We start from the raw sequence: 21779 nt of genomic DNA, 5'->3' as shown, positions 1-21779 counted from the left end.
AATACAGGGTGGGCTATCTGGGATGGGCAGCTCTGGGTCGGGCTCTGAGGAACATCTGTGGCTCCCTGCGTTCTTTTCTATTGCTTCTTCCGCTTCCTGCTGTCTCCGGTCGATCCTTATCTCGGAAACCCCAGACGTACATCGGGCCAGTCCTCATCTCCGTCAACCCTTTCAAACAGCTGCCATACTTCACGGATCGCGAGATTGACATGTACCAGGGAGCCGTGAGTCATGGCGCGCGCGGGGGAGAGGGGCAGTCACGCTGTGGGGCAACAGCCTCCGAAACACCCTCTCGGGGGTTCCCAAGTCTGCTCTGCCCCTCACCCCACAGCAGGAGCCATCGAGTACCACTAGGCAGGGTGGTAATCAGATAGCAAGGGGTGGAGGACACACGGATATGATTCAGATCGTGGAGAGGGCAGGAGCCATTCAGCAGCATGCTGGCCTCTTCCTGGACAGGGCGTCTCTATCCTGTTATCCAAACCTTCGTCTTGCCAACATCCTATCCTTGCCCCCCAGAATGTGTGTAGCCTGTATCTCATACTAAGGGATGAGAGAGGGGGAGGGGTCTGTGGCAGTTTGGGTAATAGGGTGTCAGATAAACGGGTATATAGTGTACGCACCATTTAGGATACTACTGCTGGATCCATTTCTGGGGCCCACACTTCCGGTGGGTGTTGGCAAACAGAGGAAGCTTAAATGGGAGCTAGAAGAACAATTCAGTATCTCCCTAGAGAGGGTGTTTTAAGCTGTTTAGTTTACCAAAGAGAAGGCCGAGGGGACGTGTAAGAAGTTACAGTGGGCGAGATTTCTGGTAGGAGATGGCTCTTCAGCAGACAAAGGCAGAACCAGAGCCAGTAGTCAGCTGGAAGCAACATTCCCTCTAATTTTTTCCATTCATGTGCAGAATAAATGTTTCTGGTGTGCACCAAGGCATATGTGGATGTGCACCAGCAGGAGAAACTAGGGATTTAAAATCCTGAGTAATTAACCAGTTAAATGTTAAGTTTAACTGGTTAACTCAGTGGGTCCCAACCTTTTCAAGCATACAGACCCCTTTTCAATCTATTAACATTTCCTCCCTGGGGGAGGAAAGAAAAAAGAAGAGAGAAAAATAAAGGACTTTTAAACTTTCCACGGACCCCCTGCAGTACCATCATGGACCACCAGGGGGCTGCAGACCACCGGTTGGGAACCACTGGGTTAACTGATTGAACGGGGATGGGTGCAGGCGCTAGAGCAGCAGGTGGATGTGGGTGGAGGGCTGTTCCTGGGTACTGGTTAACCGTTACCCTGTTACCCGTTCATGTCCCTAGTAGAAACACCTGCTGTCGACTCTGCTAATCGGCTGGGTGGCATTTGAACCTCCTCCGTGCTCAGCTTATAGGGCTGGAAGCTGCTGAAACTAGACAGATTCGGATGAGGAATAAGGTTTTTAGCAGCGCAGGGCAGTTACTCTTTGGAACAATTTACCAAGGGACGTGGTGGATTTTCCCTGGGTTGTAGTCATGGAATCAAGGCTGGCTGTTTTTTCCTAAAAGCTCTGCTCTAGCTCAGCCTCCCGATATGGGCTAGAGGTAGGAACCTTTTGGTGAGGTTCTCTGGCCTGGGCTACAGAGGCCGTCAGAGTAGATGATCAGACTGGGCCTTTCTGACCTTCACATGACACTCCATCCCCTGCACCTCTCCTCTGAGCCGGTAAAGGGGATTCGCTCTTGGATTCTGCCTCTTAGCTGCTCCAGACGGCTCATTGGCTAACGGCAGAGCTGGGGGCTTTGGTATCCCAAGGGCCACATCCTCCCTGGGCATTGTTACAAGAACAGGCAGCGACTTTAATCCGCCAGTCTCTCTGTGCTTTGCAGAGGTGGGCTGGTATTGTTCCAGTGGGGGACCTACAGGACAGAGAGGAGAGGGGACCTGCTCTTGCGGGGTGGGGGTGGGAGACTGTGTTCCCCCTTCGTCTGAAGCCTCCAGTGACGGACCAGATGAGTGTTTCCCAATTTTATTTGGCCACGGAACCCTTTTAAACTCGAAAGAATTTTGCGGAACCCCTAATAACAGTCTACTATACGGAGCTGAAAAAGTAGACCACAAATAAGTAAGGATAATAATAAACAAATGCTAAACAAGGTCATGAAATCAACATGTAGTTTAATTGCACATATTTAAAAAAATCATAAATGCTTAAATATTAATTATCAGGGCTCGACAAATTAGGCAATCTACTCGTCCATGGCAAGTAGATTTTAGCTCGGCAGGGCCGCGCAGCGCGGCCTGTGCATGCGCAGTGTGTGCTTCCGCACGGCTGACGAGCGGGGCTTGCCGCCGCTTGGCAAGCCCTGTTAATTATTATTTTTTTAAATCATAAAATATTATTGGAATGGAATTTTCTCGCGGAACCCTTATTTTCACTTCGTGGAACCTTGATGTTCCATGGAACACTATTTGGGAAACACTGGACTAGAGGGATCCTGAATTAGATGGTCCATTGGGTTGTTGCTCCCTGGCTCCTCACAGGTCTGTAGCAGAGTGGGGCCAGCTCCCTGAATGGGAGGAAGCCCAGGGCCACCCAGTGGTGGTGTTCCCCGGAGCAGGCTGCCCGCATTGGTTAACCTACAGAAGGTTTTGGCTGTAGTGTGGAGGTTTCCCTGTCCGTGCCCAGCACAGGAGGAGCTGCAGCCATCAGGGTAACCCTCAAGGAGCCGTGGGAGTGACTCTTAGCAGGGAAAGTCTCCTGCCTCTCGGAGGGGAAGAGAATTTCTGAGGCCAGTGAGTCACCTGGATAGGAATTCTCTCCTCCAGTGTGCCAGCTGGGAGCCCCGCCCTGCTGCTGGCCTGCAGCACCCCATCGCCCCGCCCCATGGGAGCTGCCTTGCTCTCAGCCTTCCCTCTAGTGGCTGGTGCAGGGACCTTCCCTGCTTGGGGTCCTCGCGACAGCCCAAATTGGCGCCCGGGTGCTCCGATTTCTTTGCGGTTTCAGCCTCAGGCGCGGACGTTCTCTGCTGTTCCCGACCGCTTCCCTGAAGTCCCAGCAGCCTTGTCGCTGTCCTAAGAGCCACTTTGATCTGGGCTCCATTGCAGCGGTGTTCGCAGTAGCAAACCAGGATGCCGGTAGAGGCAGCGGGCCGAGTGCCCATCACACTCCTGATGTGCCGGCGTCTCCTCTCCAGGAGATCGACTCGGGGCTCAAGATCTGTGGGCAGATCCATGGCGGGAGCTACCCCCCAGTGTAGCCGTGGGGGCTGGGAGATGGATGGCTAAGCAGTAGCTTTCGAAGAAGGCCATGGAGAGCTGGTTAGATCAGTCTACTAGTTCCCATCCAGGCTGCTTCCAGGGACACGGGGCTCTAGGCTGGCATGGGGACGTGCTGGGAGGCTGACACAGACTGGGCAGTCTGGGTTCTCTTCCCCACTCTGCCGCTAACCCGGCACCAGTCATTTCACTGCCCCGTGCCTCAGTTTCCCCATCTGTGTAATAGGGCTGCTGCTGATCGATCATCCCTGCAAGGGTTAGTTAATGTCTGTTCCTTGGTTGGAAGACGAGGGGTTAAGTGATTGGGAGAGACCTCGCCCTCTGCCCCCTAAGCCCCGTGTCATTTTGAGGTCTCTGTCCCCTAAACCCTTAGCACGTGTTGGCCAAGCACTCACCAGAGCAGGTGGAAAGATGGGATCCAGAGGCCCCTGGAGCTGTGAGCGCTGTGGGGCAGGAACTGGCTGCCCTGCATTTGTGCCGCCCTCACCGCAACAGGGATCTCTGAATGGGGCCCCCTGGTGCAGCCCGAGACAAATCACTGAGAGCTGAGGTCTCCTCCTGGCTTGGATCAGCAGCATGATGAGTTGTTCGGGGTCCCAGCCTAGCCCCCTCTCTTCCCCTGCCACCTCCCCATGTGCAATGTCCCGTGCAGCAGATTAATTGAGTCTCCTGCTGGTGCGTTGGTTGCAGGCTCAGTACGAGAACCCGCCCCACATCTATGCCCTGGCTGATAACATGTACCGCAACATGCTGATTGACGGGGAGAACCAGTGCGTCATCATCAGGTAGGGCGGGGCTGGGGCCACTAGGGGCAAGAAGGGGCAGAGGCAAGGTCCACATCAGGGCATGTGCCAAGTTCTAGCTCTAAGACCTCTCCAGGTGCCCGAGTGGCACACTGTGGGTGACAGGGCAGCGTGGCTCTGTGTCTGGCTGGTCTTAGCCCTCCAGTGCTGTGGTTGATGTTGCTGAGAGAGCCCCTCCCTCATCCTCTCCCATGTCAACCTAGTGTCATCCTGTACATTTTACTGATGAGGAAACTGAGGCACAGTCCTGCAGTTTCTGGTGCCAACCCCAGCAGGGTGGGGATGGACACTGTGCTGGGGCAAGCCCTGAAATCCACTATCCTCTCCACATTTTGGGGACAGCCTTTGTTTCTGACTAATTACCAGAATACCTGAACACCACCCAATCATTACCATATTTATTCTAGTAGCTCCTCTCCCAAGCATTACCATATTTATCCTAGTAGCTCCCCTCCCAATCATTACCATATTTATTCTAGTAGCTCCTCTCCCAAGCATTACCATATTTATCCTAGTAGCTCCCCTCCCAAGCATTACCATATTTATCCTAGTTGCTCCCCCCCATGGGGCCCACCCTGCCTGCCTTAAAACAGAGTCTCTCGCTAGCTACCAGCAAGACAGGAAAATGTAAATGCAACCAACCCGCTTTCTCCCCAGCATCCTGGCCTCCAGAAGGGGCTGGGCTAAGGTGGGGTGAGAAGCCAGCATTCCCCTTTCTGTCTTGTAGTGGGGAGAGTGGCGCTGGCAAGACCGTTGCAGCCAAGTACATCATGAGCTACATCTCCAAGGTGTCCGGCGGGGGCCCCAAAGTGCAGGTACCGGGACAGCTCAGGGGACTGGGCAGGCCGGGAACGGTCGGGCTGTAGCCAACAGCCTCATCTAATGAACACCCTGTTTCCCCCAGCACGTCAAGGACATCATCCTGAAATCCAACCCGCTCCTGGAGGCCTTTGGGAACGCCAAGACCGTGCGCAACAACAACTCCAGCCGCTTTGTGAGTGCCCCGGGCTCCCGTCCTGTCCCTCCTGGTCAGGGTGCTCAGCAGTGCCCAGCAGAGCCTGGCAGCCAGCCTGTCCCCTGCCAGCCAGCCGTCGCTGAGGGCTTCATATCCACGCACCAACTCAGCCTCGCAGCCCTCCCTGCAGCTTCCTCCCATTAGCTGCACTTTATTGATGGAGAAACCGAGGCACAGAGCGAGGACAGGACCTGTTAAAACACATCAGTGGCAGAGCTGGGAGTGGAGCTCAAATGTCCAGGTTCCCAGTTTCCTCTTGCCACAGCTGCTAGACTCATCTCTGCTCCTAAAGCTGGGGAATAGAACTCAGGAGTCCTGGCTCAAAAATCCTGCCTGCTCTAACCACTAGCCCCCCACTGCCCACCTGGAGCTGGGAATAGAACCCAGGAGTTCTGGCTCCCAGGAGTGGGGATGCTACAGGGGTGGAGTCTCAGCTGCTGGGACCTGGCCCCAGGGTCAGACTCACCTGGCCTCCCCTCCCGCCCCAGGGCAAGTACTTCGAGATCCAGTTCAGCCGGGGCGGGGAGCCGGACGGGGGCAAGATCTCCAACTTCCTGCTGGAGAAGTCGCGGGTGGTGAGCCAGAACCCCGGCGAGAGGAGCTTCCACGTCTACTACCAGGTGCGTGGGGTCCTGGGATGGGGGGCAGGGTCTGTGCTGGGGCCCCCTGCTGGCACGTAACCCCTCCCCCCATGCTCTTCTTCACTCTCTGCCCAGCTGCTGGAGGGCGCCTCCCCGGAGCAGCGGGAGAACTTGGGCATCACCAGCCCGGACTATTATTATTACCTCAACCAGTCGGCGTCCTACAAGGTGGACGACATGAACGACCAGCAGGAGTTCCAGGAGACGCTGGTACGGAGGGGGCAGGTCACACAGCCAGGGTGGTGCAAGGAGCTCGCTTTCCCCAGGGTGTCCCCGGCCCCCCCATCCTGGTACCTCCCCAGTCCCAATCATGGGGCCTCCATCCCTCAACTCACTGCCAGCCTGACCCAGGGCTTGAGTCAGGGCCTGCCCCATCATGGTGCCCCCGCCCCCAAACCACTTCCTGGTGCCCCCCAGCCCCATCCTGGTGCCCCTATCCTCCAACCCTCATTCTGTTGCCCCCCACTGTCTGCCAGCACAGAGCCCCCCAGTCCCTGCTCCTCTCCATCCCCCAACCCTCACCCTGGTTCCCCCCGCTATGGCACTTCCCCCCCCTCTTCCTGCCCCATCCTGGTGCCTCCCACTATGGTATTTCCTCCCCTTCTCACCCCATCCTGGTGCCCCCCCCGAACGCCCCATGCTGGGCTCTGGAGCTCCCATCCCCCCATGTGCCCCACCCCCCACCCCAGCCTGACGCCTGTCCCGCTCCCTCCCCAGGCGGCCATGACGGTGGTGGGGCTCTGCAGGGAGGAGCAGGAGCTGGTGCTGCAAATCGTGGCCGGGATCCTTCACCTGGGCAACATCAGCTTCCGGGAGGTGGGCAACTACGCCGCTGTGGAGAGCGAGGACTGTGAGTGGGGGCAGGGCCCTGAAAAGGCTTGTGGGGGGGAGGGAGGGGCTGGCTCAGAGGGGATAAGGAGTGGGAGGGGGTCTGTCTGGCTTGGGGGGGGATGGGAGAAGGGGCCCCCTACTGAGGCCTGGCTTGGGAGGGGGGATATGGGGAGGCCCCGTCCGGATCAGGCTCAGAAAGGATATGGAGTGTGTGTGTGTGGGGGGGAGTCTATAAGGCCCCGCTGGAGGGTGGGGATGGGTCTAGGGGACTCCCCATTGGTGTGTGGGGGTGTGTTGCAGCCTGGCTCAGGGCTGGGGGGCGCTCCCGTCAGGGACTGGCTCACGCTATCTTTGGGGCTTGGCTCAGAGTGGATATGGGGTGGGGGGGCCATCAGGCCTGGCTCGGGGGTGGGGATGTGTCCAGGCGGGTTGCCACCGAGCTCTGGGGGCTGTCGAAGTCTCACTCAGGTCTTGGGGTGGCTCCTTTCGGGGTCTGGCTTGGGGTGGGGGGCATCAGGCACCTGACGCAGAGTTGGGGCCTGGTTTGCGCGCCCCGTGGATCCGCCTCCGTCCTTTGTGGGGCCTGTTCCCTTCCCCCTTCCACCCTCTCCCTCTGCGGAAGGTGCAGACGCCCGCCCCGGGGGGGAGGCGATTCCTGCAGCCGGATGGGGTTGGGGTGGTGCTCCTAACACCCTCCCTCCCCTCACTGTCCCCTCCCCAGTCCTGGCTTTCCCCGCCTACCTCCTGGGCATCGACCAGGGCCGTCTGAAGGAGAAGCTGACCAGCCGCAAGATGGACAGCCGGTGGGGCGGCAAGTCCGAGGTGATCGACGTGACGCTGAACGCCGAGCAGGCCAGCTTCACCCGCGACGCCCTCGCCAAGGCGCTCTATGCCCGACTCTTCGACTACCTGGTGGACGTGAGTCCCGGCCCTGGCATGCCGAGCTCCCTCCAGCCCCGGGGGGGGCACCCCCCCAAAACCCCACTTCTAAGGCTCCTCCCCACCTCAGAGACCCTTCCAGGCCTCTGCCCCCACCCCCCGCCCCCACACACGTGGGGTTCCAGCCTGCCACTTTCCAGACAAACGCCTGAATTTTTGCTCCCCCTTCTCCGCTCTGCCCCCCAGGCCGTCAACAAAGCGATGCAGAAGGACTACGAGGAGTATAACATCGGGGTGCTGGACATCTACGGCTTCGAGATCTTCCAGGTACCACGGGGCAGGGGCGCGAGAGACAGTCCTGGGCTTTCGTGGTCTTAGGCCCTGGCTTTCAGGGCTTAGGCTAGGGATGGAAAAACCCATGGGACTAGTTTAACCGGTTAACCTATGAAACAGATTCGAGTGGGGGGAGGGGCTGCTCCATCAACCCTTTGCAACTCCCCTCTCCTCTGGGACTTGCGGGGGGGGGGGGGCATATTGGGGGAGGGGCAGGGTGTGTGTGGGGGGGTGACGAACAGAGCCCTCGGCCCGCCTCAGTGCTCTGTGGCACTCCCTGCCCATGCACTGAGCAAGCCTCAGCCCCCTTTGGTCGCCCTCGGCATCCCCCCCAGGTGCCTGACGGGTCTGTCTGTCCTTGCCCCTCCCCCCCAGAAAAACGGCTTTGAGCAATTCTGCATCAATTTTGTGAACGAGAAGCTGCAGCAGATTTTCATTGAGCTCACGCTGAAGGCAGAACAGGTGAGGGCAGGGGGGTCGGTGGGGGGTAAAAGAAGGGAGAGGGGAAGGGGGAGGAGTAAGTGGGGGAGAGGCAGATGTGGGGCAGGGGAAGGAGCTGGTGTGGGTGGGAATGGATGGGGGAGCTCAGCAAGACAGCATGGCCAGTGGATGAGGTACAGGGCTGGGGCCCAGGACCCCGGGTGCTGTCCTAACTTTGCCATGGACCCTGGGCAAGATCCTTCCCTTCTTTGTGCCTCAGTTTCCCTTCCCACCCATTGCCTACTGGGCCCCTCGGTGTTTGTGCAGCACCTGGCGCGGCGCAGCCCACAACCCTGTTGGAGCCTCTGTGGGCCGTCCAGTCTAAGCACTTGTGTGTGTCTCTGGTGGCTGGTACCTGCATCTACTGACTCACAGCTGGGGATGCCCCTCGGGGTGGGTCTCATGTCCCCTCTCTGACCCTCGAGATCAAGGCCTGCGAGTGCTTCGCAAGGGAGGTGAGGACCAGCTCTCCAGTTTCACAGACGGGGAAACTGAGGCTCAGAAAGGGGGGGGGGGTAACTTGCCAAGGGTAACCCCGCAGGTCAGTGGCAGAGGTGGTACTAAAAGCCTGGCCAACGGCGTCCCAACCCAGTGCTCTTCCCACTAGGGCATGTTGTCATTAGAAAGCGGCTCTCTGGGCCCCTCTAGTGGTCAGGCCACCTCTGAGTGGGGTCAAAAACTTCCACTTCAGCCCCGCCAGACCTAGGCCAGTGGGATCCAGCCTCTCTGGTTCCAGAGGGTGCGAGGTCAGTGTCCCCAGACCTCTGGACTTGGGGGCAGGGAGCATGGGGTGCCAGAGCTCCTGGGTCTCTTGTCCACCTGGGGGGGGGGGGGGGGCGCTGAAACTGGCCTGGGGAGGGCCAGAATGACCATTGATGGGCACCTGGTTTGGCTACTTGGTGTCCATCTGAGCAGCTGTTGCATGAACCTGCCAGCTCTGCTCTCAGCATCCTTTGGGGAGACTCTGCTGGGGGAACTTGGGGGGACCCCTGCCCTGTCTGTCCAAGGGCAAAACCTGCCTTGCTGTAGGGACGGCGGCTGTGGCTGCACCCCGAGGTTGCTGCAGATGGGGGACGCGCTGGGGAGGTATAATAGATTACCAGGGGGATTAGCTCCTCCTCCCCCTCCCGCGCCCATCACCGGGGCCTCTAGCCTCAGGCACAAGCAGAGCCCAACCCCTGCTCCCCCCTTCCCGAGATCCGGGGCTGCCCCCCTGACTTCCCCCTCCACCCCTCAGGAGGAGTACGTCCAGGAAGGGATTCGCTGGAGCCCCATCGATTATTTCAACAACAAAATCGTCTGTGACCTGATCGAGAGCAAAGTGGTGAGCGAGCAGCCGGGCTCCCCCTCCTGAAATCTCAGGGGCACGGGGGGGGGGGGGGTGCAGAGGACGGCCTTGGTGACCCCTCCCCCAAGCCTGGGACCCCTGCTGTGTGGCAGCCTCTGATCCCAGTGGATTCTGGGTCCCTAAAACTGCCCCAGCCTGAATCCATCTGAGCTTGGTCAGGGGCCCAGTCCCCCCTTGTAATCCAGGTTTCTCTTGTGACCTGGGGAGCCCCCCTCAGTCTCTTTAATGAGGGTCAACAGCAATGTGGGGGCCCCTCCAGCTGCCCCTTAAAAATGGGATCCCCTTGTGAGGAGGGTCCTCGCGGCACCTCTCCCTTAACTGGCTTCTCCCTGAACTTTCCCTCTCTCGGGGTCTGTTTGGGGCGGGGGGGGGGAGGGGGGGAGCGAACTCTGCCTTGTTGCTGCCCAGCAGGGGGCGCTGACTCTCCCACTGGCCAGCCCAGCCCCGGGAGCGGAGGGGGTGGGGAGCCAGGTGGCGCCCCCTCCTGGCTGAGCAGAGCGGTGCCCCCTGCAGAACCCGCCGGGGCTCATGAGCATCCTGGACGACGTGTGCGCCACCATGCACGCCAAGGGCGAGGGCGCCGACCAGAGCCTGCTGCAGAAGCTGCAGATGGCCGTGGGCACCCACCAGCACTTCAACAGCTGGAACAAGGGCTTCATCGTCCACCACTACGCCGGCAAGGTCAGCGCCGGGGCGGGGGAGGGGTGTGCGGGGCAGGGTGGGGCGAGGGAGGGGTGGTTGGGGGGGATTAGAATGGGGGAGGAGCAGTTTCTGGTAGGAGGGGAGGCTGGGGAGGGGCTGTGGGGTGCTGGGGGAGGGGCAGATTCAGGTAGGAGGGGAGGCTGGGGGAGGGGCTGTGGGGTGCTGGGGGAGGGGCAGATTCAGATAGGAGGGGAGGCTGGGGGAGGGGCAGATTCAGGTAGGAGGGGAGGCTGGGGATGGGGCTGTGGGATGCTGGGGGAGGGGCAGATTCAGGTAGGAGGGGGGCTGTGGGGTGCTGGGGGAGGGGCAGATTCAGGTAGGAGGGGAGGCTGGGGGAGGGGCTGTGGGGTGCTGGGGGAGGGGCAGATTCAGATAGGAGGGGAGGCTGGGGAAGGGGCAGATTCAGGTAGGAGGGGAGGCTGGGGATGGGGCTGTGGGATGCTGGGGGAGGGGCAGATTCAGGTAGGAGGGGGGCTGTGGGGTGCTGGGGGAGGGGCAGATTCAGGTAGGAGGGGAGGCTGGGGGAGGGGCTGTGGGGTGCTGGGGAAGGGGCAGATTCACATAGGAGAGGAGGCTGGGGGAGGGGCAGATTCAGGTAGGAGGGGAGGCTGGGGGAGGGGCTGTGGGGTGCTGGGGGAGGGGCAGATTCAGGTAGGAGGGGAGGCTGGGGGAGGGGCAGATTCAGATAGGAGGGGAGGCTGGGGGAGGGGCAGATTCAGGTAGGAGGGGAGGCTAGGGGAGGGGCTGTGGGGTGCTGGGGGAGGGGCAGATTCAGATAGGAGGGGAGGCTGGGGGAGGGGCAGATTCAGGTAGGAGGGGAGGCTGGGGGAGGGGCTGTGGGGTGCTGGGGGAGGGGCAGATTCAGATAGGAGGGGAGGCTGGGGGAGGGGCAGATTCAGGTAGGAGGGGAGGCTGGGGGAGGGGCTGTGGGGTGCTGGGGGAGGGGCAGATTCAGGTAGGAGGGGAGGCTGGGGGAGGGGGATATGGGTGTACTGGGGGAGGGGTAGATTAGGGTGGGGGTCTCGGGGTAGATTTGAGTAGAAGGGGAGGCTGGGGGAGGAGTAGATGGGGAGGGCTCTGTGAGGGGTTCTGGGAGAGGGGTAGATTTGGGTAGAAGAGGAGGCTGGGTTGGAGGGCAAGGGGCTGAGGGTTGGGGAGCTTGTCATGCTTGGGGTGTGGGATGGGGGGGCCTGGGGCTTTGCCCCACTAGCTGCATCTTCTGGTCCTTTTAGATGAGGTGGGAGGGGCATGTCTTGTCTTTGGATGGGGCGAGGGGGGCACGGTCCCTGGCCGTGGCTGCCCTGGCTCTGGGTAGGGCCCCTCTGGGGGGATGTTGGATATGTGCCGGGGAGGGCTCATTCCCCTCAGGCAGGGCCGTGTGAGGACGCCCCCAGCACGCCAGCTCGGGGGCAGGGGGCTGCTGCCTGAGATCCCAGCTCTCCGGCCCTCAGGTCTCCTATGACGTGGAGGGATTCTGTGAGCGCAACCGTGACGTGCTCTTCACCGACCTCATCGAGCTGATGCAGAGCAGTGAGCTGTGAGTGTTGCTTCCCTGGGTCGGGAGGGCAGCGCGCACTAGTGGTTAGAGCTGAGGGGCCCAGAGATGGGACTCCTGGGCTCTTTCCCGGGCCCTGGGAGGGGACTGCGGGCGAGTGCTGGGAGGCAGGACAGCTGGGTTCTCTCGCTGGCTCCGGGAAGGGATTGGAGTCTGGGGGTTAGAATGGGGCAGTTGGGAGCCGGCATTGCTGGATTCTAGGCCCAGTTCTGCTACTTTAGGACGTGAAGCTGGTAGGGGCTGAATATTTTCATGGCTTTGAGTTACGTATCTGTTGCAATAACCCTGCCTTTGAGGGGCCCTCACGGGCCGGGGCAGGTGGGGTGGCACTCACCCCAGGCTGGGTTGCTTCTGGTCTGGCCTCTAGATGGTCACAGCCAGGGCAAAAGGCTCCGTTCTCAGTCCGCCCCTCCCCACACCTCCCTACCCCTCTGGGCACTGGCTTAATTACCTTTCCTCCCCACTTAGCCCCTTTATCCGAGACCTGTTCCCTGAGAACATCAATGCGGAGAAGAAAGGTCGCCCCACCACAGCTGGGAGCAAGATCAAGGTACCCAAGGGAGGCTGGGGAATTAGCCCCAGCCCTTCCCTACCCCATTCAAAAGGGCCCAGGGCCAGAGCACCGCTTGGCACGCTCTGAGGGCTGGGGGGGTGGGCAGCGTGGAGTGGTGCAGGTGATGCTGAGGGCGGGGGAAGGGGCACGCTGTGGTCTGGGTAGTGCTGAGGGGTGGGGGGGTACGCTGCAGTCCAGGCATCTCTGGAGGGGGGAGGCACCGTGTTCCAGGTGGCGCTGACGGCTGGGGGGGCAGCACACTGCAGTCCAGATGGTGCTGAGGACTGGCTGCCCCCCACCTCTGCTAAGAGCGCAGTGTTGCCCCCCTCTTCCCCCCACGCCTTGCCAAAGGGCCCGGCAAGGCTGTCGGCTCCTCCGCACTGGAGGATTCTGGTGGCTTCTGTGCTGGAGGGGCTGAGGCAAGCGCCAGGGAATCCCGTCCAGCTCCGGGAGCTCCGCTTGCAAGATTTCTCCCTGCGGCTCGGCTGGCTTTTGGCTCAGCTGGCTTATGCCCTCGCTGTCCTCCCGCCGCCACAGCCTCCATTGGGCGCAGGAGGCCTAGTGCTGCCGGACACTGGCCATGCCCCATCCCAGAACCAGCTGCATTTCCGCTATCCCCAGCAGGGCCATTTAGCGAGGGGGGGAGCTTGGGGGCGGTTTGCGGGGGAGGGTGCTCTGGAGACACAGGACAGCAGAGCTGAGCTTTAGTAAAGTGGCCGCGGGACGTCTGTGTCGTCGTAAGGGAGCCCATCCCCCTGGTGTCTGATCCCCTCGCTCGACGGGCGAAGGAGGGAGGGGCTGGCGAGCGGGAGTGGGCGGGGGTCCAGTTACCGTGGAGACACTCCATCTTTGTCTGTTCCTTTGAAGAAACAAGCGAACGACTTGGTGAGCACCCTGACGAGGTGCACCCCGCACTACATCCGCTGCATCAAACCCAACGAGACCAAGAGACCCCGCGACTGGGAGGAGAGCAGGTGGGGCCCGGGGGGGCCTGTTTGCTCTTCCCCCTTGGGCAGCTGCTTGGCCTGGCCCTCTGCCCCCCCCCAAACCCACACTCCCTCCCTTTAGCCATCCCAGCCCCCGCTATCTTGTAGGCCCGGTCGGCCTCTCCGAGCGGCTCCAGCTCCTTACTTTGGGACCCTACGTGGACAGGAGGGGCTGCCCAGCTTGCAGGAGACGGGCAGGGGAGTAGGGTGTCTGGTTTCCCCTCCCTTGCTCATTCCTGCCTCGCTCCCTCCAGGGTGAAGCACCAGGTGGAATACCTGGGCCTGCGGGAGAACATCCGGGTGCGCCGGGCCGGCTACGCCTACAGGCGGGTCTTCCAGAAGTTCCTGCAGAGGTAGGAGCTGCCGTGGCCGCAGGGCCGATAGGGAATGCGGGGGTGCTGGGTGGAGGAGCTGGGGTCCCCCCATGGGGATGGGGGGGGCATTATGAGGCAGGCCTCCCCCCTGTGGCTGTTTGAGGGTCCCTGCCTCCTCTCTGCCCCCCATGTCAGAGGCTGCGGCTGGAGCTCCGTGGCTCTCGGCACTCAGGTTCCTACCTCAGGATCTGGAGGTCCATTTCGGTCCCGGCGCCAAGGGCTGGCCCGCAGGAGCGGTGGCTGCTCCAGTGGCTTCTGTGGTACCCCGTGGGCTCAGCAGGGAGGCTTCGGCCCAGGAAACGTGCCGGGGGCAAGGCTGGGATTCCCTTGTTGCACCCAGGGTCTGTCCCTGGAGGGCAGAAGGCCAGCCCCAGCCTCGGGGAGTCCCTGTGGGGAGACACTCCTCTGCAGCTCCCCCCATAGCAGCCTGCTCTCTGACTGAGCCCCTAAGACAACCTGTTCCCCCCCAGGTACGCCATCCTCACCCCTGAGACATGGCCGGCCTGGCGAGGGGATGAGAAACAGGGGGTGGTGCACTTGCTGCGATCGGTCAACATGGACCCGGACCAGTACCAGCTGGGCCAGAGCAAGGTTTTCATCAAGGCCCCAGAGTCGGTGAGCAGGGGAGGAGTTCCTGGAGGCGGGGGAGGGGGGGAGGAGTTCCTGGAGGTGGGGGAGGGGGGGGCCTGACCCCCTGAGGTGGGATGGAGGAGAGTCCCTGGAGGGGATCAGTGGGGGTGCAATAATGGGGGTGAATCACAGCAGGGGCCCCCCTCTGTTGCTGGGTGGGGAGGGATGGTCACACAGTAGTGGGGCGGAGGTGGGGAACCTTTTTGGGTCAGGGACTGCAGACCCACCGTAAAATCAGTTGGGGGGCTGCACAAAAGTGAGAAGGAAAAAAACCCACCCCACATTTCCCTCGCACAGCAGAGCCTAGGGTAGCCCAGGCGAGCAGATTTTGCGTCTGTCCCCATGCTCTGGGATGGGGCCAAAAATGAGTTCAGTGTGCAGGAGGGGGCTGCGGGGAAGCGGGCTTGGGGTCTGGGCGGGATGGAGGGTGCAGGAGCAGAGGGGGGTGCGGGGTCTGGGCGGGAGGGTGCAGGAGCAGAGGGGGGTGCGGGGTCTGGGCGGGAGGGTGCGGGAGCAGAGTGGGGGTGCGGGGTCTGGGCGGGAGGGTGCGGGAGCAGAGTGGGGGTGCGGGGTCTGGGCGGGAGGGTGCGGGAGCAGGCGGGGGGTGCGGGGTCTGGGCGGGAGGGTGCGGAGGGGGGTGCGGGGTCTGGGCGGGAGGGTGCGGGAGCGGAGGGGGGTGCGGGGTCTGGGCGGGAGGGTGCAGGAGCAGAGGAGGGGTGCGGGGTCTGGGCGGGAGGGTGCAGGAGCGGAGTGGGGGTGCGGGGTCTGGGCGGGAGGGTGCGGGAGCAGGAGGGGGGTGCGGGGTCTGGGCGGGAGGGTGCGGGAGCGGAGGGGGGGTGCGGGGTCTGGGCGGGAGGGTGCGGGAGCAGAGGGGGGGTGCGGGGTCTGGGCGGGAGGGTGCGGGAGCGGAGGGGGGGTGCGGGGTCTGGGCGGGAGGGTGGGAGTGGAGGGGGGGTGCGGGGTCTGGGCGGGAGGCTGTGGGAGGGAGGGGGGGTGCGGGGTCTGGGCGGGAGGCTGTGGGAGTGGAGGGGGGGTGCGGGGTCTGGGAGGGAGGGGGGCCACAAGGCTGGAGCATCAGCTCCCCAATGTTGGAGGGAGCCCTGAGCCTCAGGGGCTGGATCCAGGCAAGCCAGGTTCCGGATCCAGCCCCTGGGCCAGAGGTCCCCCATCCCTGGGGTGCGGAATGGCTTGGAAGTGGTGCTAGGGGCGGGGCCCGGCTGGGCCTGATGTGCCTGGGGCTGGGGGGCATCTCACCTGGGATCCTTGCTCAGCCCGAGCTCCCGCCCTACAGCTGTTCCTGCTGGAGGAGATGCGGGAGCGGCGCTACGACGGCTACGCCCGCGTCATCCAGAAGGCCTGGCGCAAGCACGTGGCCGTGCGCAAGTACATCCGCATGCGGGAGGAAGGTGGGTCCTGCCCCCAGCCCTGTGGAAACGCAGAACTGGGCCCCCCACCTCCAGCTGCTGCTGAGCATGGGGCGTGTCCTGGTGGCGCCGAGAGGCCCGACCTGAGAGCGGGGCAAGGCCGGGCCAGGCGCTGCACGGCCCCAGGGGCCAGGCGAGAGGCCGGCGCGTTGCCCCCGCGGTCGGGCTGGAAGGGGCAGGCCTGGGGGTAGCCGTCGCCCGGGGCCAGGGCTTCGTGATCCCAGTTTTCAATCCCGCTCGGAGCGGCTCTCCGGCCTGCGGGGCTCAGGGGTCGGACTAGCTGCCCTGGGGATCAGACTAATCCAGGCCCGGCCGTGCTCTGGATCCACCCCCGTGCGGACAAGGCCTGAGACGCGATGGAGCCGGGGGCTCCTGGGCAGTCGGGGCCGGGTCTGACTCCGTGTGTCTCCTGCCCCCCAGCCTCCAACATCCTGCTGAACAAGAAGGAGCGGCGGCGCAACAGCATCAACCGCAACTTCGTGGGCGACTACATCGGGCTGGAGAGCCGGCCCGAGCTGCGGCGCTTCGTGGGCCGGCGCGAGCGCGTGGACTTCGCCGATACCGTCACCAAGTACGACCGGCGCTTCAAGGTGAGCACGGGGCTGCCTTCTCCCACGCCTGGGTCGGCTCAGCTCCCTCCCGGCTTCCCCCCACCTGCCCCAGGGGCAGGCTCCCCTCCCCTCCCCCCGCTGCGCCCCTCCACCTGCCCCAGGGGCAGGCTACCCTCCCCTCCCCCCGCTGCGCCCCTCCACCTGCCCCAGGGGCAGGCTCCCCTCCCCTCCCCCCGCTGCGCCCCTCCACCTGCCCCAGGGGCAGGCTCCCCTCCCCTCCCCCCGCTGCGCCCCTCCACCTGCCCCAGGGGCAGGCTACCCTCCCCTCCCCCCGCTGCGCCCCTCCACCTGCCCCAGGGGCAGGCTCCCCTCCCCTCCCCCCGCTGCGCCCCTCCACCTGCCCCAGGGGCAGGCTCCCCTCCCCTCCCCCCGCTGCGCCCCTCCACCTGCCCCAGGGGCAGGCTCCCCTCCCCCCCCCGCCGCCCCTCCCCCCCCCGCTGCGCCCCTCCACCTGCCCCAGGGGCAGGTTCCCCTCCCCTCCCCCCGCTGCGCCCCTCCACCTGCCCCAGGGGCAGGCTCCCCTCCCCTCCCCCCAGTTCCCAGACCCAGGCCAATGGCTCCCTCCGTCCTTTGCCCCCAGACAGTGAAGCGGGACCTGATCCTGACGCCCCGGTTCCTGTACCTCATCGGGCGGGAGAAGGTGAGGCAGGGCCCTGAGAAGGGGATGATCAAGGAGGTGCTGAAGCGGCAGGTGGAGCTGGAGAGGATCCAGTTGGTGTCGCTGAGGTAGGAGCCCATCGGCCGCCCAGCCCCGATGCCCCGGGGGGCTCCGGGGTCTGCTCTCGCCCGGACCGCTCCCTGCTGCAGCGGGCCCAGCCCTGCTCTGGGGCTGCCTCGCCAGCCTGCGCCGGCCTCGGAGAGAGCCCAGCAGGCATCCCTGGGCTGGCGTCTGACACAGCCTCTGCCCCCCCTCCCTACCCCCCCGCAGCACCTTGCAGGACGACTTCCTCATCCTGCACGAGCCGCAGTACGACAGCGTCCTGGAGTCCGTCTTCAAGACGGAGCTGCTGAGCCTGCTGTGCAAGCGCTACCAGGAGCGGGTCCGCCAGCCGCTGCCCGTGAAGTTCAGTAACCAGTGAGTGCAGCCTGCTGCCAGCCAGGGGCCCCGCCGGCTGGGAGAGCCCGGATGTCGGGGTGGCCAGGAGTCCCGGCGCCGTTCCTAGGAGGGGAGCTGTTCTGATTAATTGGCGCGCCATGGGAACTGTGCAAAGCGCCCCCAGTCTGACACGGGGGCTAATGAAAGGGTGGGGAGAGGGGGCGATATGGTGAGGGAGCATCAGGCCTCCTGGGTTCTGTTCCCAGCTCCGGGAGGGGAGTGGGGGCTAGTGGTTAGAGCAGGAAAGGCTGAGCGCCAGGCCTCCAGGGTTCTGTTTCCCAGCTCCGGGAGGGGAGTGGGGGCTAGTGGTTAGAGCAGGAAAGGCTGAGAGCCAGGCCTCCAGGGTTCTGTTCCCAACTCCGGGAGGGGAGTGGGGGCTAGTGGTTAGAGCAGGAAAGGCTGAGCGCCAGGCCTCCAGGGTTCTGTTCCCAGCTCCGGGAGGGGAGTGTTGGCTAGTGGTTAGAGCAGGAAAGGCTGAGCGCCAGGCCTCCAGGGTTCTGTTCCCAGCTCCGGGAGAGGAGTGGGGGCTAGTGGTTAGAGCAGGAAAGGCTGAGAGCCAGGCCTCCAGGGTTCTGTTCCCAACTCCGGGAAGGGAGTGGGGGCTAGTGGTTAGAGCAGGAAAGGCTGAGAGCCAGGCCTCCAGGGTTCTGTTCCCAGCTCCGGGAGGGGAGTGGGGGCTAGTGGTTAGAGCAGGAAAGGCTGAGAGCCAGGCCTCCAGGGTTCTGTTCCCAACTCCGGGAGGGGAGTGGGGGCTAGTGGTTAGAGCAGGAAAGGCTGAGAGCCAGGCCTCCAGGGTTCCCTGCCTCCCCAGGCCCTGTTGGGTTCTTGCTGAGCCGGGTGCTTTTCCACATGCTTATCAGGCTTGGGGGGCTCAGCTGGGGAGACTGTGCAGATTCCACACCCGCTCCCTGTTCTCTCCTCCCCCAGGCTGGAGTTCAAGGTCAAGAAGGACGGCTGGGGCCCCTGGGGGGCAGCGGGCTCCCGCCAGATCCAGTTCCAGATCTGCCAGGGCGACGTGGCGCTGCCCCGGAGCAGCGGGAAGGTCCTGATCGTCAGCATCGGGCCCGGGCTGCCCAGGAACTCCCGTGAGTGTCCAAGCCCCGGGGCCCAGGCCCGAGGAGCCAGCCCTGGCCGTGGGGGAGGCACCTAGAACAGGTGGGCGAAGGCCCGCGGCAGGGGGAGGGCTAATCGCTGTCGTTCCCACGGCAGGGCCCACGCGGAGGGACACCAGGAAGAGCAGGTACATGAACGCCAGCAGCGTCCCCGGCCGGAGCTACCCGCCAGCAGCAGGTACGAGGCGCCTCTTGCAGCAAGGGAGGGGAAGTGGGGCGGGGAGGCGGGCGGCTTGCTCCAGGCCATCAGTCACCCCCCAGGCTGTGGGCAGGGGAGGAGAGATGGCTACCGGGTGCCTTCCTCAGCGTGCCCACGGTGGCCACTCAGCTTCTGTCCACAGGGGCCTGGAGCTGGACTCTGGCCAAGGCTATAGGGCCACCTCCGCCCCTTGGGCAGCGCTGCCTAGCTGCATGGCCCAGGGAGGGTGGGAAATTGAGGACCACAGGGCCTGCCCAGAATGAGTATCCACTGTCTCCTCCCCCCACAGGGGGGTCCAGGCAGGACGTTTGGGTCCCCCATGGGCTGGAAGTGACTCTCCCCCTTCCTTTCCAGGCACAGAGAGGGGCTACAGAGGCCGGGGAGGCAGCCCCGGGCCCCGGGCACCTTTCCAGCATCGCCTCTCCCTTGCCCGGCAAGGCAGCATGGAGCAACCCACCCTGCCCCGGCATGGAGCCAGCCCCCGGGCCAAAGTCTTCCCGGCCCCGCTCAACCTGGACTTCATGAACGTGCCAGACCAAGGCGTGGCTGGGTAAGTGCCCTGGGCGGCTGGGGCAGCGAGGCACCCGGCCCCGCCCTGCCAGCAGCATCCAGCAGCACAGAGAGGCTGCTGCTGGAGGGCGGCCCTGAAAGCCTCGTGCTCCCCTTCCTCAGGCCAAGCCAGCCGCCTGAGCGCGGCCCCCTGCCTGAATCACGGCCCGGGGGCCATGGCGCCGTCACTGCCTTCCCCGGCGCGGCTGCTCTCTCCCCCCAGCACCCGCTAGATGGCAGCCTCACAGAGCCCCGGGGGGGTAGGAGAGACGTCCCCTTGCTGGTGTCCAGCGAGGGTGCCCCGTCTTCCCCCGGCCTGCCCCAAGGGCCCTGCTGCGGGCTGCTCTGCCAGAGCACGGCTGGGTTTACAGCACCTGCCCTCCCCCACGACCCACGGGCCCCCCCAAAGCGCCCACCGGGAGAGGAGCGCGGCCACCTGAGCTCTGTTCCCCTTAGCCTGCAGCGGAGGCTCTCGAAAGAAGCCAAGCCCATCCCCGGCGGCGGCCGAGCCAAACCCAAACCCAGGCCAAAGCCCCAGCCGCGCCCCCCCCAGTGCCGCGCCCTCTACGCCTACGACGCCCAGGACACGGACGAGCTCAGCTTCAACGCCAACGACCTCATTGACATCCTTCGAGAAGGTGAGCACGCGGCCGGGGCCTCTTCCCCCGCCCCCCAGCAGGCAGCGCCGGGCAGTACTCTGGGAGGGAGCGTGGGCGAGTGGTTGGAGCCAGGAGGGGGCTGGGAGACAGGACTCAGGGGCACCATTCCTAGCTCGTGGATCGCTGGAGCTCCGGATCAATCCTCCGGCTCCCAGGGCCTCCCTGGTCAGCTGGGACAGCTGCCTCTTGTGTTCTGAGATGGGGCAGCCTGGGCCTATCTCCTCACTTGTCAGTGCAGAGCTGCTGCACCCTACGGTTAATAAACACCCAGCGAGACCAGCCCCCCTCTTGGGAGCACTATAGCTCTGGGCCCCCTCCAGGACCTGGGGCAAGCGAGGGGAGGGATGGGCAGAAGCCAGCCCCCAAGCAGTGCAGCGCCCATCCTCAGGCCTGGTGCGCCCAGCTGACAGGCCAGAACAGGGGCCCTCAGCCTAGCTCAGCCACTGAGCCCCCCGTCCCAGGCTCTCACATACTCCTGCAGGGCCTCTTTTGGGGTAGGAGCCCTGCCTGCCCGGCTTGGGAGCGTGCGGCAGGGCTCTGAGCAGCTGCAGGGCTGGGGCAGCTTTGTGCATTCAGGCCGGCGGATCCACCCATCACTAAGGATCTGAGCTAGCCGCTTGTCTAGGGAAGGGCCTAGGCCCGCCTGGTGCCCCGCCTTTAGGCACTCAGTGCTGGGTTGGACCGTTATATGGCCACCTAGTCTGCGCTCCTGCAGAACACCCCTCGGTCAGCCTCGGCCCCAAGTCCCGGGGGAACGCGAGCGTATTTGAACCTCATGCAGCTTATTTCTAGCCGGGTTTTCTCCCGCTCCGAGGCTGGCTCCGAGAGGGGCCCACTATTGGAAGTTTCTCCCTAGTCTGCAGCCTGATTGCTATCCAGGCGGGTAAATCACCGCAGCATTTAGCCGTTGTGACTGCTGACTGGCCTCTTTCCTTTTCAGAGTCCTCAGGCTGGTGGCATGGCCGGCTGCGGGGGAAAGAAGGCCTGTTCCCAGGGAACTATGTGGAAAAACTCTGATGGACACGCCAGCTGTATGGCTCTGATTCGGAGCTGGGAATCTAGGAGGGAAGAGAAAGCTGCAGGATCCAAAGAGGAACAGAGCCCATCAGCCTTGCTCCTGGATTACATCTTGCTGCGGGGCTCGACTGAGGCCGCTTATTTAAGGCAATTGAGTGGGAGGAGGAAGATGAGATCGTGTTGAGCACCTTCTTCCTCTGGGGTTTTAGCCCACGAGGCTGGTGCCTTGGGGTGCACAGGGAAGGATGCAGGTTAGCCTGGCCTCCTGAACGAGCATCCGGCAGCCTCTCTCATCAACCAGCCCGTCCTGCTTGCTCTTGCCAGGACTAAGCCAGCTGCTCCAAGAACCTGAATACAGCCGCTCGGGCTTGTTGCACAGGGTAAAACTCTCCTTCCTCCGCAACCGTATCGAAAGAATAAATTGATGGTTTATTTTCTACACGAACCTCTGCTGCGTTTTCAAAACCAGCCGGCGGGTTTTAACTCAGATCTGTACCCACAGAGCCAGCCAGCCTTTGGCCTGGTGGACGTGGACTTGACTGTTTCCACCGGCTCCCATTTTACACTGGAACTGGGGAGTCAAACCCACATGATTGGAGGCGGCCAACGGGCAGTAGAATGCTGCCTGGCTACTTTAGAGATTTCCTTGAAAACCACCAATTCCTTTTGTTAATGGCAGGCACTAGAGCAGCGTTTCTTAAACGGTGTGCCGTGGAACAGGGGTGTGCTC

At 63.3% G+C, this 21779-nt stretch overlaps 1 protein-coding gene across 2 annotated transcripts in view; it reads left to right on the top strand.

The window, feature by feature from the left end:
* Positions 1-21488, top strand: part of LOC102461036 (unconventional myosin-Ie-like) — a 33917-nt gene extending 12429 nt beyond the window's left edge. Inside the window, exons 3-28 of one of the 2 annotated variants that reach the window (XM_075907668.2) lie at positions 135-224; positions 3943-4037; positions 4783-4870; positions 4960-5049; positions 5559-5690; positions 5787-5921; positions 6429-6561; positions 7264-7460; positions 7668-7748; positions 8130-8216; positions 9472-9558; positions 10096-10263; positions 11736-11821; positions 12308-12389; positions 13260-13366; positions 13633-13731; positions 14223-14367; positions 15674-15788; positions 16227-16396; positions 16998-17143; positions 17346-17492; positions 18441-18598; positions 18723-18803; positions 19179-19374; positions 19830-20011; positions 20973-21488. In XM_075907668.2, the coding sequence (XP_075763783.2) occupies positions 135-224; positions 3943-4037; positions 4783-4870; positions 4960-5049; positions 5559-5690; positions 5787-5921; positions 6429-6561; positions 7264-7460; positions 7668-7748; positions 8130-8216; positions 9472-9558; positions 10096-10263; positions 11736-11821; positions 12308-12389; positions 13260-13366; positions 13633-13731; positions 14223-14367; positions 15674-15788; positions 16227-16396; positions 16998-17143; positions 17346-17492; positions 18441-18598; positions 18723-18803; positions 19179-19374; positions 19830-20011; positions 20973-21049 (3174 nt within the window). In that variant the 3' untranslated portion in view covers positions 21050-21488. The other variant, XM_075907669.2, reaches the window with a different exon arrangement.
* The last annotated feature ends 291 nt before the right edge of the window (positions 21489-21779 follow it).

Source organism: Pelodiscus sinensis, chromosome 22, assembly GCF_052426305.1.
Source record: "Pelodiscus sinensis isolate ZL-2025 chromosome 22, ASM5242630v1, whole genome shotgun sequence".
Lineage (NCBI taxonomy): Eukaryota > Metazoa > Chordata > Testudines > Trionychidae > Pelodiscus > Pelodiscus sinensis.
The sequence above is the reverse complement of the archived record's forward strand: the minus strand, read 5'-3'. Positions and strand labels throughout refer to the sequence as shown.